Source organism: Vigna unguiculata, chromosome 8 (genome assembly GCF_004118075.2).
Source record: "Vigna unguiculata cultivar IT97K-499-35 chromosome 8, ASM411807v1, whole genome shotgun sequence".
Lineage (NCBI taxonomy): Eukaryota > Viridiplantae > Streptophyta > Magnoliopsida > Fabales > Fabaceae > Vigna > Vigna unguiculata.
In genome coordinates, this window is record NC_040286.1 from 32088138 (window position 1) to 32103901 (window position 15764).

Consider the following 15764-nt stretch of genomic DNA (forward strand, 5'->3'; position numbering starts at 1 on the left):
TATTATTATTATTATTTATTTCTAGCATATTATGTTAATTTTTAGTCCAGATGATGAATTATAAATTTAAAATGCAATTAATATATATTAAAATATACTTATCATAAAATCTAATTACCTAAAATACACATCCAGGTGAAACGCTTACAGTTTCTTATGTTTTTGTTTTGCAGGGGTCTTTTTGTCTTTTTATTTGAGGTCGGTCGCGTGCATTGCGTAGTAAGGGTGGAGACGCAGGTAGCGTGACACGGTCGCAGTTTCCAAAACAAACAAGACCCAACAGTTTTGGGCGCGACGTGGTTCACTTGCTTTCTCTCCCTCTCATCTCCGAAGAAGAATGCGACGCAGAAGCGCTTCCCAGCGGAAGAGACAACCCTCAACTTCAGGTAATCAACAACCTTCTTTTTTCTTCCCTATAACAAATTCTTCTACTTTCTCCATTTCAACTTGTAATCGACGTACCAATTCAAAGGTTTGTTTGCTTTGTTTCGTTTTTTTTTTTTCACTTTTTTTTTTTGTGTAACTATTCTCGGTTTCCCCTAATTTTTCTCAAGTTTAGAGTTACTTTGTTTCTCAAATTTTAAAAAGAAAAATGTGTGACTTGGTGAAATGCTAATACATGTTTAAGGATCAAAATGATACTAAGTGTTTAAAAGTTTAGATGAAACAACTAGAAATTTAAGGAACTTGTTTGGATTTTCCATAGTTTCAGGGACTAATGTAACAACACATTACACTTTTCGGGACTGATGTGATAGTGTCACACTTTCATATGCTTGAGTCGAGCTCTAGACTCATTTTCTTAGGGGAATAATTTTCTTATCTTTTTCCTAATCATGAAAATCAATGCTCTACTCTTAATGAGCTCTAATTTTAGTTTTACACCAATTACTGGTAACATGAATATTGTTTTGAGTATTTCCCGTCAATTTTGCAGAAGATCAAACTGGAGCCCAACAAAACTCAGAAGATGGAAACAAATTTCAATCACCTAGTGATAATGGTTTGATAAAATGATGTCCAACAGCTATTACTGAGCAAAATTATTTTACCCACGAGTGATCAACGTTTATACTGAATTTCAGGAGCACTGACCGAAATATCTCGAGAGGCTGTTGGAAAGCTTCTACGCCGTGCTAATAAAGTTGGCACTTCCCGGAGAAAAAAGACTGTTGGTCCCTCTAATTTGTTATTTTTACTTATCGTAGTTTGTGCTGTGCAATTCTTCTGGTGACTTAATTATGTGATTTTACTTTATTCTTAGGCGTTTTTATGTTTAAATCATATTATGAGTGTCTAAACTCTTAAAGCAGCATGTTATTCTTCTGATATTCTTATAGGCTGAGTTTGAGCCTGAACAAAATGGAACCCAAGTCTTGGATCCAATGCTTCAACCAAAAACTTCAGAGGTTGGACATTGTAGTAGAAATCCCTCGGGAAATGCTTCTGCTGGGGAGAAATGTAGTAGTTCGGGTGAGGACCACTTGGATAACAAGGAAGAGCTGGATGACTCCGATTGGGAAGATGGTGTAGTTGCCAGGGATGATCATCCTGTAACCATTGAATTGAATATGACCCCTAATTCAACTGTTAAGAAACAAGTCCGACGAGCTTCTGCCGAGGATAAGGTCAATTGCTATAACACTAAACTTGACTCGGCTTTAATATGAAAATAACATTTAGCTACTTGGTAAAAGTAATTTGTAAAATTCTTCAGGAGTTGGCTGAACTTGTACACAAGGTCCATTTACTCTGTTTACTCGCACGAGGAAGATTAATTGACAATGCTTGTGATGATCCTCTTATTCAGGTTGACTCTTGTTAATTTTTAGTATTTTGAATAGATAAAAACTTTATATTAGCATTTCTTTTATATGCTACATCTTTGTTATCAAGCTTTTGCCTCCTTAGCACCAATTGTTTGTGGTCATCCGTAACTCAACTACTGTATCAGATATTACTCTCTTTGTTATATTTTTTAAAACAGTTGTTACTATAGGGATTTCATTACAACGTGTTCATTTATATGTATACTTTAAGCCACTCCGTCAATTTTGATTGAGTTTACTTGTTCCTAATTATATTTTAAAATGTTTGATGGAAATTTAGTTTGGAGAACATTTTTTTTAAGCTGTCATCTGAAGCTGCAAACGAAATATGAAGCCTGGCTGGCCACAATAAAAGCTAATCTAAAAGTGAAACAATTTAAAACTTGTTTTCTCTCCAAAATTGCTTGTCAAGTTGTGCATTTCTTGATAATGGCAGGCTTCGCTGCTTTCTCTACTTCCAGCACACTTGCTCCAGCTATCAAATGTTGAAAAACTCACTTCAAAAGATCTATATCCTTTAATATCATGGGTATGGTTTCATTTAATTAGGATACATACTATTTGGTTACATTTGATGTGCTGTTGTATATAAATTCATGCTATATCGCTTGTTATATCTTGTTTGATTCCTTGTGTGAAACACATGCAGTTCCACAACAATTTCCATGTTAAAAACAGTACGAGTCGAGAAACTTCACCATGCTTTGGTTTGGCATCAGCTTTAGAATTACACGAGGGCAGTCCTGAAGAGGTAGATCTATTTTTATTATGGTCTTTTTTAAGATGTCTCACACTGGGTAGGAATATGGCTAGATACTGCTTATAAGACTTGGGTAGTCCTGCTCTCCCAATCTAGTATTTTGGGAGCGAGTTATGCTTAGTTGTGTTGTTCTCTAATAGGGTATGTAAGCCTCTTTGATATCAATGTTGGGCCATCTGTAGATGTTCAGCTCCGCAAACTTTAGGCTCTAGATGTCCAATCTTGACGGGTTGTGTGCTTAAGATAACCCATATTGATTAGGAATATGGTCAATACATTTTATAAGGCTTGGATAATGCTTCTTCCTTGAGCTAGCTTTTGGATGCAAGTTTTCCCCAGTTCATTTTTAGTAGCATTTTTGTTAATATGCTTCACTAGATGTTGAATTTGTCTTTTAATGAAGCTTCCATTCTCTGTCATATGATTAACCAGGCATATAACAAATGCTCTAGTTCTAAGGTCGGAACTTGAAATTGCAAGATATGTTACTACTAATTCTTTCATTACTTGAAAGAAAGGATTTGATGGTCTTCTAATGACTGTCTTCATCTGTTTATTATTCACTAACCTAATTAGTAGTAAAATAAAGTTTCATGGGAGTGACTAGATTGGTTCTGTTATCTTATATACTTTATATAACTGCTTAGTGCTTTGCAGAACATTTACAAGGGTAAGGATTTTTTTTTTAAATTGCAGATTGCAGCATTATCAGTGGCTCTATTAAGAGCTTTAAATCTTACAGCCAGGTATTAAAGCACATAACAGAATATCTTTCCTGAATTACTTTTTACATTGTTGATTGGAAAAAAATTGTACATTAAATACTTTAAGTGCAACATTAAGCTAGTATTTTCTATTTGATAGAGAAACACCCTGATATTACATATTTATATTCTTGGTTTCCAACTGCTGAAGCATTCCCTAATTTATGAATCATCCACTCCAAAATGCTTTCACATCTTTAACCACCTGCTGGATCGTGCTTTCTATTCTATTATTTGGGCTGGGAATGGTAATATACAAACAGTGACGGTGCATGTAATGAATCTAGAAAAGGAATGATAACAATGATAACGTAACGTAGCAATTACTCTATTTTTACCTTCATGGTATAGAATGAATTTCTGACTCCAGATACCATGGCAAGTCAGAAGTTTGCCTTTAAATAATTGGTAGAATAAAATATGTTATAACAAAAGATGTTAGTGGATCAATACTATTGCCATGAACAAGTGTCAGTAACAAAATTTATTCAAATTTTTATGACTCATGGACTTCTGAGGATATGTGCTGTTAAATTTCTTATCAAATGCATATTTCAGGTTTGTGTCCGTTTTGAATGTTTCTCCTCTTAAACCGTTTCAAGTTGCAAGCGGATCTAGTTGTGGGATATTTAAAACTTCTACACCAATGATATCTAAGCGAAAATTGGATTTTAAATCACCTCAAGAAGCATTATCTTGTAGTGAGAGAGAGAATGCATGTGAAAGTTCTCTTGCCCATTCTCAGAAAAGTAAGAAATGTCGTGTGACAAAGCACATGGATCAGTCTAGAGATCCTCCTATTGTTGAAGTGAGAAATGATAGTGCTGCAAAATCGAAAGCTTCTGAGACGCAAGATAGTAACCTGGAATCGTGTCTCACTGACAAATCTCGTAAGTCAAAGAGGAAAGGAGATCTTGAATTTGATATGCAGTTGGAAATGGCTCTTTCTGCTACAGCCGTTGAATCTGAGGAGAGTAAAAACAAGTCAGCTGCAAATCCTGAGTCTTCGTGTTTTTCTTGTCCATCCAAAAGAGTGAAAAGGGTTACCGTTGAAGAATCATCAACCTCCTCCCAAGTAATTTCTACAGCAATTGGATCAATGAAAGTAGGATCCCCTCTGTATTGGGCAGAAGTATATTGCAGTGAAGAAAATTTGACAGGAAAGTGGGTGCATGTTGATGCTGTGAATTTGATTATTGATGGAGAGGACAAGGTTGAAGCCATGGTGGCGGCATGCAAAACATCTTTGAGATATGTTGTTGCCTTTGCTGGGCAAGGGGCCAAAGATGTGACCCGCAGGTTTGATATTTTTTCCATATATGTTAAGTATGACAAAGTGAAGCTTTTTTAACTTGTATATTATTACTTCTTTATTATTTGTTTTTGGGAATTTCAAATATTCTTAGAAATTAAGAATGAATTATTTGTGTTTCTTGGAGATCAAACAGTAATTCTGACTCAATACTTTCATGGATACTAACAGAAGGACAATAGATGACAAGTTTTGCAGTGAATAAGCACTGTAGGATCAGTTATAGTAACTGAGACTATAACTAAATTTTTCATTAACTCTCTTCAAGTGAGAGGAATACATGGTGAATCCTGTTCACTAAAATATCCATGTTTAATTTGGTCAGATACACAATGATACGAAAAACCGAAATACTCCCTTAAACGTTGGAGGGATTAGTTTAAAGTTAATAACTTGAGCTGTTGAATGGGTTTCTAAAGTAGGAAAGACATGGTGTGAAGACAAAGTGGATGCCCTTTTATAATTTTACCTTGTTAGAGTAAAAGTTTTATAGGGAACAGGTGGGAAATCTGGGGGCCAAAATCCCACCCTTCCCATTTTCAATTCAACCCAACCCAACGCTTCCCCCTTCCCGCCCTTCTCCAATATTAGGACCAGTTTGGGGAAGAAAAGTGTTTTATAATTTGTGAATTATGCTGATTAAATTGTCTTCAGGTATTTTTTCCTATAATTATAAGGTTATCATTATTTTTTCCCTCCCCTCCACCCTCTTCTTTGAACAAGTTCATGATTACTTATTAGTAGCTTTTCATAAGGCTTGAGACACCTCTACATAAAGTTACATCTCATGGTGGCCTGAAAATGCTACCACATGTTGACATGTCAGGTATTGTATGAAGTGGTACAAGATAGCATCACATCGAGTCAATTCAACATGGTGGGATCCGGTGTTGGCACCATTGAGAGACTTGGAGTCGGGAGCAACTGGAGGTGTGAATGATTTAAGAAAAAGCCAAATCATTTCTAAGCAATCCGACACGAGGGATTCTTTTGTCCCTACTAGGAGCTCTATTGAGGATATTGAGTTGGAAACTAGAGCATTTACTGAACCTCTTCCTACCAATCAGCAGGTAGGTCAAAAGTAATAGGAAACATGATGCTTAATACTCTATATGGCGATATATATCTTGACTATCTATCCCTTTGCAGGCCTACAAAAGTCACCCACTTTATGCCATAGAAAAATGGCTTACAAGGTATCAAGTACTTCATCCAAAGGGTCCAATACTGGGATTTTGTTCAGGTCACCCAGTTTATCCTAGGACTTGCGTGCAAACAGTTAAGACAAAAGAGAGGTGGCTGCGAGAAGGGCTTCAAGTTAAACCAAATGAATATCCTGTGAAGGTATAAACTAGCTATGTTAGCGTTGCTTTCCTGATTGTGCTGTATTCTTTCACTTTAATTAATGCAATTTATTATTTACCCAAAAAAATCCATCAGGAGCTTCAACGTTCCATAAAGCCTCAAAAAGTACAAGATTCTGAAGCGGATGACTATGGCTGCAGTGATTCTATGGACAAAATCAAACTTTATGGGAAGTGGCAACTGGAACCGTTAAATTTGCCTCATGCGGTGAATGGGATAGTTCCCAGGGTAATGTCCCTTACTTTCTGGGTGTTGTTTAAATACTGGAAATAGCATGGATATGTATGGTAAAATGTATGAAAAATTCTTTGCAAAAAGTATTCAACTATTTACCACATGACTTGCGCATTGGATCATTGCAAAACAGTTGTTGGTTTGACATTTTAAGATCATGTCAAGTAGATTTTGTCACCCCAACTAGTGTATAGCTATTCTAACGAAGACTTTTTGTTCTTAGTTATAATATTATCTAGACTATGAGGTGACATTGTAAAAACCTCAATCATATTAAAATCCCCACATGTTCTGTGACCGGGAGGAGCCTTTCAAATAGTCATTTTTTTTGTACTTAAAATGTATGGAAGCAGTTGGGAGAAAGAAGTTTTAGACTTAAATGGAAGAGAATGAAACTGATGGAGCTTGAATACAATTGCCTGCGTTAGTAGCTGCACCATGTTAATAGACATTCACATGAACTAACTGGAAAGGGCAAGTTCACTTTTGCTTGTTTTTGTGGAGATTATAGATGTTTTCGTATTAATGACAGTTATATTTCTTATTTTACATCCAGAATGAACGAGGTCAAGTAGATGTTTGGTCTGAAAAATGTCTTCCACCAGGGACTGTACACTTAAGGTTTCCAAAGGCCTTTTCTGTTGCCAAGAGACTCGAAATTGATTATGCGCCTGCTATGGTTGGTTTTGAATTCAAAAATGGTCGTTCATATCCTGTCTTTGATGGTATTGTGGTGTGTTCCGAGTTCAAGGATGTACTGCTAGAGGTATTTTTATCTTGCTGAATAAATATAATTGTTGCAAATAAACTTAACTTTGACTTATGAAGCTGGTATATCATCTACTTTATTGCTCTCAATATATCTGTTGAATTTAAGTTGATAAACTTTGCTTTGCTATGTATGATAGCTTTGGTATGGTAAGTTTGCTGTGGCTAGCAGTTTATTGTTAAGGATAGCCTCTTTTTCTTTAAATTTATTTCTAAGAAACAATGAATTTGCTTCTTCTTCGCTCATGTAAATTTTGTTTAGTTTTTGTAGTTTTTTCATAACGTTTATGATTTATGCTATTAATTTTATTTTACTCCTTTCCCCAGGCTTATGCAGAGGAAGAAGAAAGGCGACAAGCAGAAGAAAAGAAAAGGGATGAAACACAGGCTCTTAGTCGGTGGTACCAACTTCTTTCGTCTATTGTAACTCGTCAAAGGTTAAATAATCGTTATATTAGTAACAGTTTGCCTTCAGAGATGCCAACTAGTGGCCAATGTATGAACAATGAGTCAATTACCATAGTTGGTGAGAGTTATGACAAGAATCATAACGTAAGACACCAACAACAGGTGGAGCAATGTGATACTACTAGTGTTGTTGATGCATCATTAAGCACTCCTGTAAAAGATCACGAGCATGTGTTTTTGAAAGAGTTTGAGAGCTTTGACAGCGAAACCTCTCTATTGACAAAGCGATGTCAGTGTGGATTTTCGGTACAAGTTGAAGAATTATAGTATTCGTTAGAAGATAACTTCATGCTTAGATCTTAATTCTCTGTCCATGGTGCTACAATCAACGCAAGACATTTTTTCCCCTTCAGTTTTGCATTTTTTGGAGCTCAAGTTATTGCTTAATTAGTGACTTGGGAGTGAATAGCTCTGATTAAAGAACTTGGCTGTAAGATATAGACTTCACAAATTATTAAAAAAATCTTGATTATCGTATAAAATGCGCCATTTTCTTTTTTTTTTTCGTTAGCAAAATCCTAAAAACATGTTTATCAAATGGTCTCTGGTTAGTTTTTCATCATGAGATTTATTTATTTAGTCTCTTTAAATATCATGGGTTTCTTAGTGCCTCTAAATATTATGAGCATACTTCTTTGCTCATGTTGAGCTCTTCAAACCTTCATATATTCTACCAGAATTTTACTGCTTCAAGTTACATGATTTATATGTCGAGAAACACTTCGCCAACATGAAAACTGAGATGAGTTGTACAATCTCAAACCTAAATACGAGGTATCTAGTATCCTTTAACTGACACTAGTCACATTGAATTTATCTGTCGAATCCAAGTGGCGTACTTAGTCATTGCATGCTCCTTAACTTGGAACCTTAATACTAAGAAATCCTGTTGCTGGTTGTGTATCCTCCAAATGAGATTCAATAAGATTCAAACTTGGATGGAGGCTATGATATATTTAACGTCGATTGACTCTGTATGATGAATCTGAGAATTTCTTATTATTTATGGTATCAATTTCCATCTTGTTAGAAGTTTTGGTTATGGTCTTCTTCATCTGACCACCAACTTATAATTTAGGGCAATTAATTTCTGCACCTCATCAATTTCTTCTCCCACCCCATCAAAAACCTTCTCGAAAGTGTTTTCTGTAAAGGGAAGGACATTTATTTTCAGGAAAAAAAGTTTTCAGAATTGTTTTTTTGTGTTCCAGAAAATAAATTCCGGAATTGATGTACATGAAGAAATTCCGGAATTGCTATCTCTTCAAGGATCCAACTCACCCCTAATTTCTCTATCATAAATTTGATTTTTTTTTTTTCAAATCTAGGGCACATATGTTCATCAAATTATCATAATCATTATTACTTTGAACATAAAATAAACTATATTGAGAAGGTAATGCTAGGTTCATCTATAGTGTTAGTTTTTGGTTTAGACGATGAATAATCCTTATCATAGTTATCAGATAAATAAAACTATACCAGAATCATATGTTGAGAGGATTCTAAGACGTGATCAATTCTTTCCTACATTTATTTTCCTATTACTTTTACCATGAACTCATTCTTTTATATCAAATATTTGTGTGTTTAGATAAAGCTAAAAGAGTTTAAACGAACACTTTTAAATAATAACTTTTTATACATGTATTAAAAATCATTGCTATTAAATTTCACAAACAAAAAAAAGTACTTTTCAAATTTAGAACCATAGTATAAAATCTACAATTTATAACAGTTTATAACAAGGTACTTTATTTGGTATGCACAAACACCTAAAATTGTAAGTGTGCAGTAAAAACAAAACCTCTCACTTTTTGTAATACTTAAAAAAATAAAAATATCTACGCAAAACTTACAATGAAGGATCATGGTAATTCTAAACAACAACAAAATGAAAATTAATAGAGTGAGAAAAATAAAGTGGAAGTGGTGAATTTATAGTGAAAATGTGCAGTGGATTGAGACTGTGAAGAATATGTCTTGAGTTTCAAGTGCATGATCATGAATTGCCCATTCATAAAATTTCTCAAAGAGCATCATTAGAGCAACACGTTCATTCCTCTACGTTTTACACTAATTCAATCGAAACATGTATTAAGTTATAACCAACCTACTTGCATACCAAAAATCAAGCCTCAAGATAAGAAAGATCTAACAAAAATGCAGTTTACGACCACAATTTTGGGCAAGATTTTTGAAGTCATCACCACCATTGGCAGCACTTTAAAAGCTTGGCACAGTCCCCACTAACGCTGAATATTGAGCATGTCCTTGGCCTCGGTCTGCTCCTCCATAAGCCCCTCACTCACATACTTACTCAACAGCTCCATCTTCTTCTTCTCCAGCACCCTCCTCTCGATCTCCTTCTCATCCGGCAGCGGCACGTGCACAATAAACTCCCTCTTCTCCCTCTCCTCCTCTTTCTCTCTCTGCCTCTCCTCCTCCACCACCTCCTCCTCCTCCTCCCTCAGCATCTCCCTCGCCACCGCCGACACCTCTGCCACCTCCCCACTTTTCACCCCCTTCCTCGCCTCCCTCCTCACCTCATCCAATCTCCTCCACTCCTCTGCCGCCTCCCGCCGCATCGCCTCCTCCGCCGGGCCCTCCAGCCGCTCCAGCACGCCATCCTCGTCATCACGGTAACCGTAGTAACTCGCATCAATCCGCTTATAAATGTCGTACCGCGTGCGCCTCTTGCGGAGCTCCGGGGGCTTCTCGAAGAGCTCCTTGACACCGGGAAGCTTCTTCGCCGCGCCGAAGTAGCGGTAGCCGGGGCCGCGGCCGCCCGGGTTGGGGACGTCGACTATGTTGCCGTCGAGGTCCGTCATTTTGGCCGAGTGTTTAGCGTAATTAGGCCCGCCGAGCTCCACGATTCGTCGCTCCCAATGAGACTTCTCCCGAATGAGCTTGTTGATCTCGTCGTTGAGGTCGCGCAGGCGGTGTTCGCCCAGACCCTCGTTCTGAATCTCCGCCACCTTCCGCCCGATCTCGCGCATGATCTGCTGGCGCCACTTGTCGGCCTCCGACAGGTCGCGGCACTCCGAAGCAAGGAACGGCCGGCGCTCCTTCGGCTTCTTCTTCTCCTCCGCCTTCATCGTGATGAAGCGGTTCAGCATCGACTGCGCCTTCTCCTCGTTTCGAGCCATTTCCGATAACGAAAAGAAAAACCCTAACTGAATGTGAATGCAGAACTTCACTGCTCCTTCTCTTCTTTGCGATTTGCGATTTGCGATTTGCGATTTGCGATTTGCGAGAACGTAACCCTAACAAAAAACCCTGTGTCGCTGCTGTTTTATGTTGCTGTAGACAATCTTACTCTAATAAGATACAAAACCTCTCTCCACCATTGATTTCACCCATTTGGATGTATCCAAGGGATCACATTTTAAACGTCAATATACTCTCCCTAAAATTTATTTTAAAAAAATCATTAAGCACGCATAAAAAAGTTAAATGTGTTGTAAAACTATTTTTCATTTAAAAAACAAAATTAAAATAAAATACAAAAAATATTTATCATAAATATATTAATTAAATACACTTTACATATTTAAATATTCGTATTATAAATTTTGATTATATAGAATAATATCTATTAATAGTACAGATATAACAGTAAGGTCTATATGATTAATATATATTTTAAATATGAGATTTTAACTTTTAATTTAATCTGTTAGCTCCAAATTTAGCTTTTGAGTATACCGTTACAGTGGCGAATTGGTAATTTGCCCGAACCCTAGTCAATTGGATATATAAATAAAGATCCTGCCCCTTTTTTCTCCTCAGTACTCAGTCTCTGTTTTCTCAGATCTGATATTTTTTTTTGCTAACCCTAGTTATCCCTTCAACAACTTTTCCTTGAGTAAGCATTTTTTTTTTTTGTGATTGTAACTGCATCTTGTATGGTTTTCTATTTGTATTTACATTGGAATAGAGGATTCGAAACGATGCTAAATTAACCGGTTTCTCATGGTCCCTGTTTTAATGGATATTAGCTATTTCTCGCAGGATTCACAATGTCTAATATTTTGTGCAGTTTGTGTTTTTCCCCTTTCTGGTTCTTTTTTCATTTTGTTAAAATAAAGATATAAATCTGCTGCAAGCTTTTTTCTTTATGATATTTTTCGTCTGTTAGGATTTTGTGTTTCTATTATTATTCTCTAAAATTAAGGAATTTATGGCCAAATTTGTATCTATAATTTTTTGTTTGATTTGATTTGGAATTGTTATTCATTAATGTTTTTTTATCTGTCATTGTATATGTATGCGATTGCTCGATGATGAATGATTTGCTTTAACCACACTGAAGAGAGGCTGGATGGGATTTTTAGGGTTCCTTTTCTTTAAGATTTGATGAGATCCTTTTTTTCTTGCTTGAGCCTCATGACTTCAACTTCTAATTGAAGAGGTATTCAGTTACCTATTCTTTTAGAGATTGGGAGAGGGCTTTCGCAAGCATTTGAGGGGGCTCAGCTTAAATTGGAAGGGTCTTTTCCCATCTTAAGTTTTCTCATGTGGAAAAAATTGGCCTTTCAACTGAGAGCAGTTAACTTCTGCAACTATTCTGTAGATTAGTTTTGTGGATCTTCCAAAAGGAAAATTGGATTTGGTGGGTCTTTTATAACATGGTTCTAGATCAATAGTCTCCTCATCATGATATTAGGCTCATGCATAATCAACCTTCTCTCCCTTTTAGGATTGATTTTTTCTTCTTTCAATTTCATCTCCATTCTGTCTTCCAACTTACAGCACTCTATGAATGATTGTGGGAAGATGGAAAACAATAGGATTGATTTTTCTTATTTCAGTGTCATTGCCATTCTCTCTTCCAACTTACTGCACTTTATGAATGATTGTTGGAAGATGGAAAACAATTTAGAAGAGGATGGAGATGAAATTGAAATTAGAAAATTCAATCCAAAAGAAAAAAAGAAGGTTGGAGAAGCTTGAGCTTGATGTTGACGATGAGTAGAAGATTGATCCTGAACCTTGTTGTGATGGCTATAACATTGGATATGTTGAAGATTAGAAGCAGACAAATGGAAGGATTCATTCAGTACAAGAGAAAGCAGTTGAACTTTAGAAAATAGAACTGTAGAAGATATAATATAATCCAGTCTCTATTCTTATGATTTATTTTAATTTTAACAAATAACATTTTGTTTAAAATTAATTTCATTACTTAAATAATAACTTTTATTTTATTTTAAACTAATTGAACTTTATTTTAATTAATTTTAATTACAAGGGTAAAATTATAGTTCATAATTTTATCTATTAAAATAGTTTCTTTAGCATCTATATCAATCAAATTGTTCATAAATTATTTTTTTTCAATTTTTTTTATTTTTCATTATCTTTTATTTTAATCCAAATAATCTCATTTCACTTCTCTTTATTCATTATATAAATATTTAAAAAATATTTTTAATCCAAATGTCCTTTATATTGAAATTACTAGACAACAAATATTAATATTTTTTATTGTATCTATATCCAGGTATAAAATAACTTTTCAATTTAGTTAAAGTAGGGACATAAAAGAATAACTTCATCGAATTCTTCATGTAATTAAGTTGATGCTTTTTGTAAACGGTATAAATACTTGTAACAAAATTAGCATATAAAGGCATAGAACAAATTTAACATATAATAACAAGACTTAAAAAAATGTTTAATTAGTGTAAACATACTAAGTTTGATCTCAAAATTTTAAAGCAATATCCAGTTTCTTTTTAATTATGCTCTTAAGAGTGAGGTGATGTGGCGTAGTATAGTTGAAATGTGTCATAAATGTTAATTGTATAGTGACATATCTTTGGTGTAACGTGTGCATACGAACAAGATAGGGGTTTATATGATACTGACAAGGAATGGTTGCGACCCATACGAACAATAAAGAAAAAGGATGACTTTGTGTGTGAGACATTATCTTCAACAAATTCCTTGCTCTCTTCTGCAATGAAGAATAATAGGAAAATCGAGAATCAGGCCAAAGGAAGATTAGGGTAAAAAAAAATTGAACACATGTATTTAAAACAAAGCACTGCATACATTACTTCAAAAATGTCATTGTACAATTAACATTTGTGACACGTTTCAATTATACTATGCCACATGGTGTACTACATTGATGCAAAATTTTAAATTTGAGTACTAAATTGAAACAAACTTAAAATTGGATATCATTTTAAAATTTTGGGACTAATTAAGCCTAAAAAAAATTAGCATATGAATACTTGTAACAAAATTGCTTACTCTCTCTTTTGTTGTTGACTTTGTAGAGTGTATAAGTTGATCATTCTCTAATACAAAATCTAAAGGTATACAAGAAACATAATAAGTGAATATAAAACATGACCTCACATACTATAATTTATAAATATAAAATTCATCATGTCAAATAAGGTTTAAAACTCTTCACTTGGAGGAATATGTATTTTTCTCCACTTTATCAAAATAGAGAAATCATCAAAGTATTTTTTCTTATGTACGTGATAATCAAAAAAATGTTGGTTTGTTGTCTCGATAATCAATTAGATACTAATCGATAATCAATTAGATACTAATCTAGTCAACTAGGTTAGTTCTGAAACTTGGATTTGGGCATTGTCAATGTAGTAAAGTAGCAAATTAATCCAAAGTTGTGTACTAAATCAAGTATTATTGTTCCATTACTATCACTATTTCTGTATTAGTTTTTTGTAGTTTCTTGAATATGAAATTATGTGTGTTATCATTATGATTGTGGTAATTGTGTGTAATTGTTTGGAGCATTACAATTTGCACATTTATTGAAGAAGTGTTTCCAAAAAAGTGTGGTTTTAGAGTTTAGGAGTTGCATAGGTGTTTCTTGTATTCCTTCTCTTGTTCATATAGTAAAATTTCTAGTGAGAAAAACTAGAGACTGAATGTAGATTCATTGGAATCGAACAAGTATAAATCTTGTTGTCTCTTGTGTTCTATTTCATTCTTTTTTAATTTTTGCTAGGTACAAAGGTTTAATAATATGTATTCTTAAATTCTTTTTGTCAACTGATTAAAGATTTCATAAAAACTGTTTTTCAAGTGTAAGAACAAATCAAAAGTTTAAAAAATCAATTTACCTAAAATTAACTAAACTAACGCGTTATATATATATATATATATATATATATATATATATATATATATATATATATATATATATATATTTCGCAAGAAACAAATCAAAAGTGTAAGAACGTAAAATATTGATGCATTAAAATTAACTAGACTAACGCGTTATATATATATATATATATATATATATATATATATATATATATATATATATATATATATATATATATATCGCAAGAAACAAATTCAAACAAATTAATTTCTTTTTCATACATTTATAAAGGGACCTTTTTGGTTTTCCTTTAAACACATATTTCGCACTGTTATTTCAAATCAATAGTAGAGAAAAGGACAAAGACATCATTCTCTTGATAAAAATATTTGTATAAGTTCAAAAAAAAATATTGTCAACTTTTTATTAATAGAAAAAGATACAAGATTTAACTTAAATAAATCATCACTAGTATATTATTTACCAACAAAATAACTTCTTTATTAATAAAAACTATACTGGATTCTGAAAACAACTTTATAACCTTATTAGACTAATAATAAAGTATTATTATATTTTTTCTAATATAAAAAGCCCAAAATATCATTTAAAACGAGATAATTTCAGAAAAATAATTTTAAACTTTTTAATGTTTTTTTTAAACTCGTTTCACGTTCTCATATAAACAATTTTTTTTTATCACCGCACATATTATCATTAGTGTGAAAGTCTATAAATCAATTATTTTGGCTAAAACATATTTTAACTTTAGGCTAATTACATGATACTTGTAACACGGGAAATAAGAGGTGTAACAACCAATATTTGAAACAATTTATATTACTTCAATAAATAAAAATATATTTACTAAACTTTTCAAGTGTATCCATAGTGAAATTACACTCATATAAGAAATGCGTATAAGAGACTAGTTACACTTAATTAAAAATGCAAAATACTGTATACTTTTAAAATTCAAATAACATTTACCCAATCATAAAATAGTTCAATTTAGAAATTTTATTTTTTAGCAAAATATATAAAATATATAACATATATCACAATTTGATACCGAGAATTTAAATAATTAAATATTTATAAGGAACTACACAAATTTTTTCTTTAATTTTGACAGATGATATTTATTTACAAAAACAATTTTAAA

General features: G+C 33.6%; 2 protein-coding genes across 2 annotated transcripts; one reads left to right on the forward strand and one right to left on the reverse strand.

The window, feature by feature from the left end:
* The first annotated feature begins 213 nt into the window (after positions 1-213).
* Positions 214-7852, forward strand: LOC114195468 (DNA repair protein RAD4). The gene is made up of 14 exons (XM_028085950.1): positions 214-386; positions 938-1003; positions 1086-1171; positions 1341-1628; positions 1718-1810; positions 2266-2358; positions 2479-2580; positions 3286-3335; positions 3912-4652; positions 5492-5735; positions 5815-6009; positions 6106-6258; positions 6821-7030; positions 7360-7852. Exons 1-14 carry the CDS (start codon positions 338-340, stop codon positions 7765-7767), a joined length of 2778 nt encoding a protein of 925 aa, XP_027941751.1. The 5' UTR covers positions 214-337; the 3' UTR covers positions 7768-7852.
* A 1609-nt stretch (positions 7853-9461) lies between these two features.
* On the reverse strand, positions 9462-10858 carry LOC114193345 (pre-mRNA-splicing factor ISY1 homolog). Its single transcript, XM_028083096.1, has one exon. The coding sequence runs from the start codon at positions 10647-10649 to the stop codon at positions 9750-9752; it is 900 nt and encodes a 299-aa protein (XP_027938897.1). The 5' UTR covers positions 10650-10858; the 3' UTR covers positions 9462-9749.
* Between the last annotated feature and the right edge of the window lie 4906 nt (positions 10859-15764).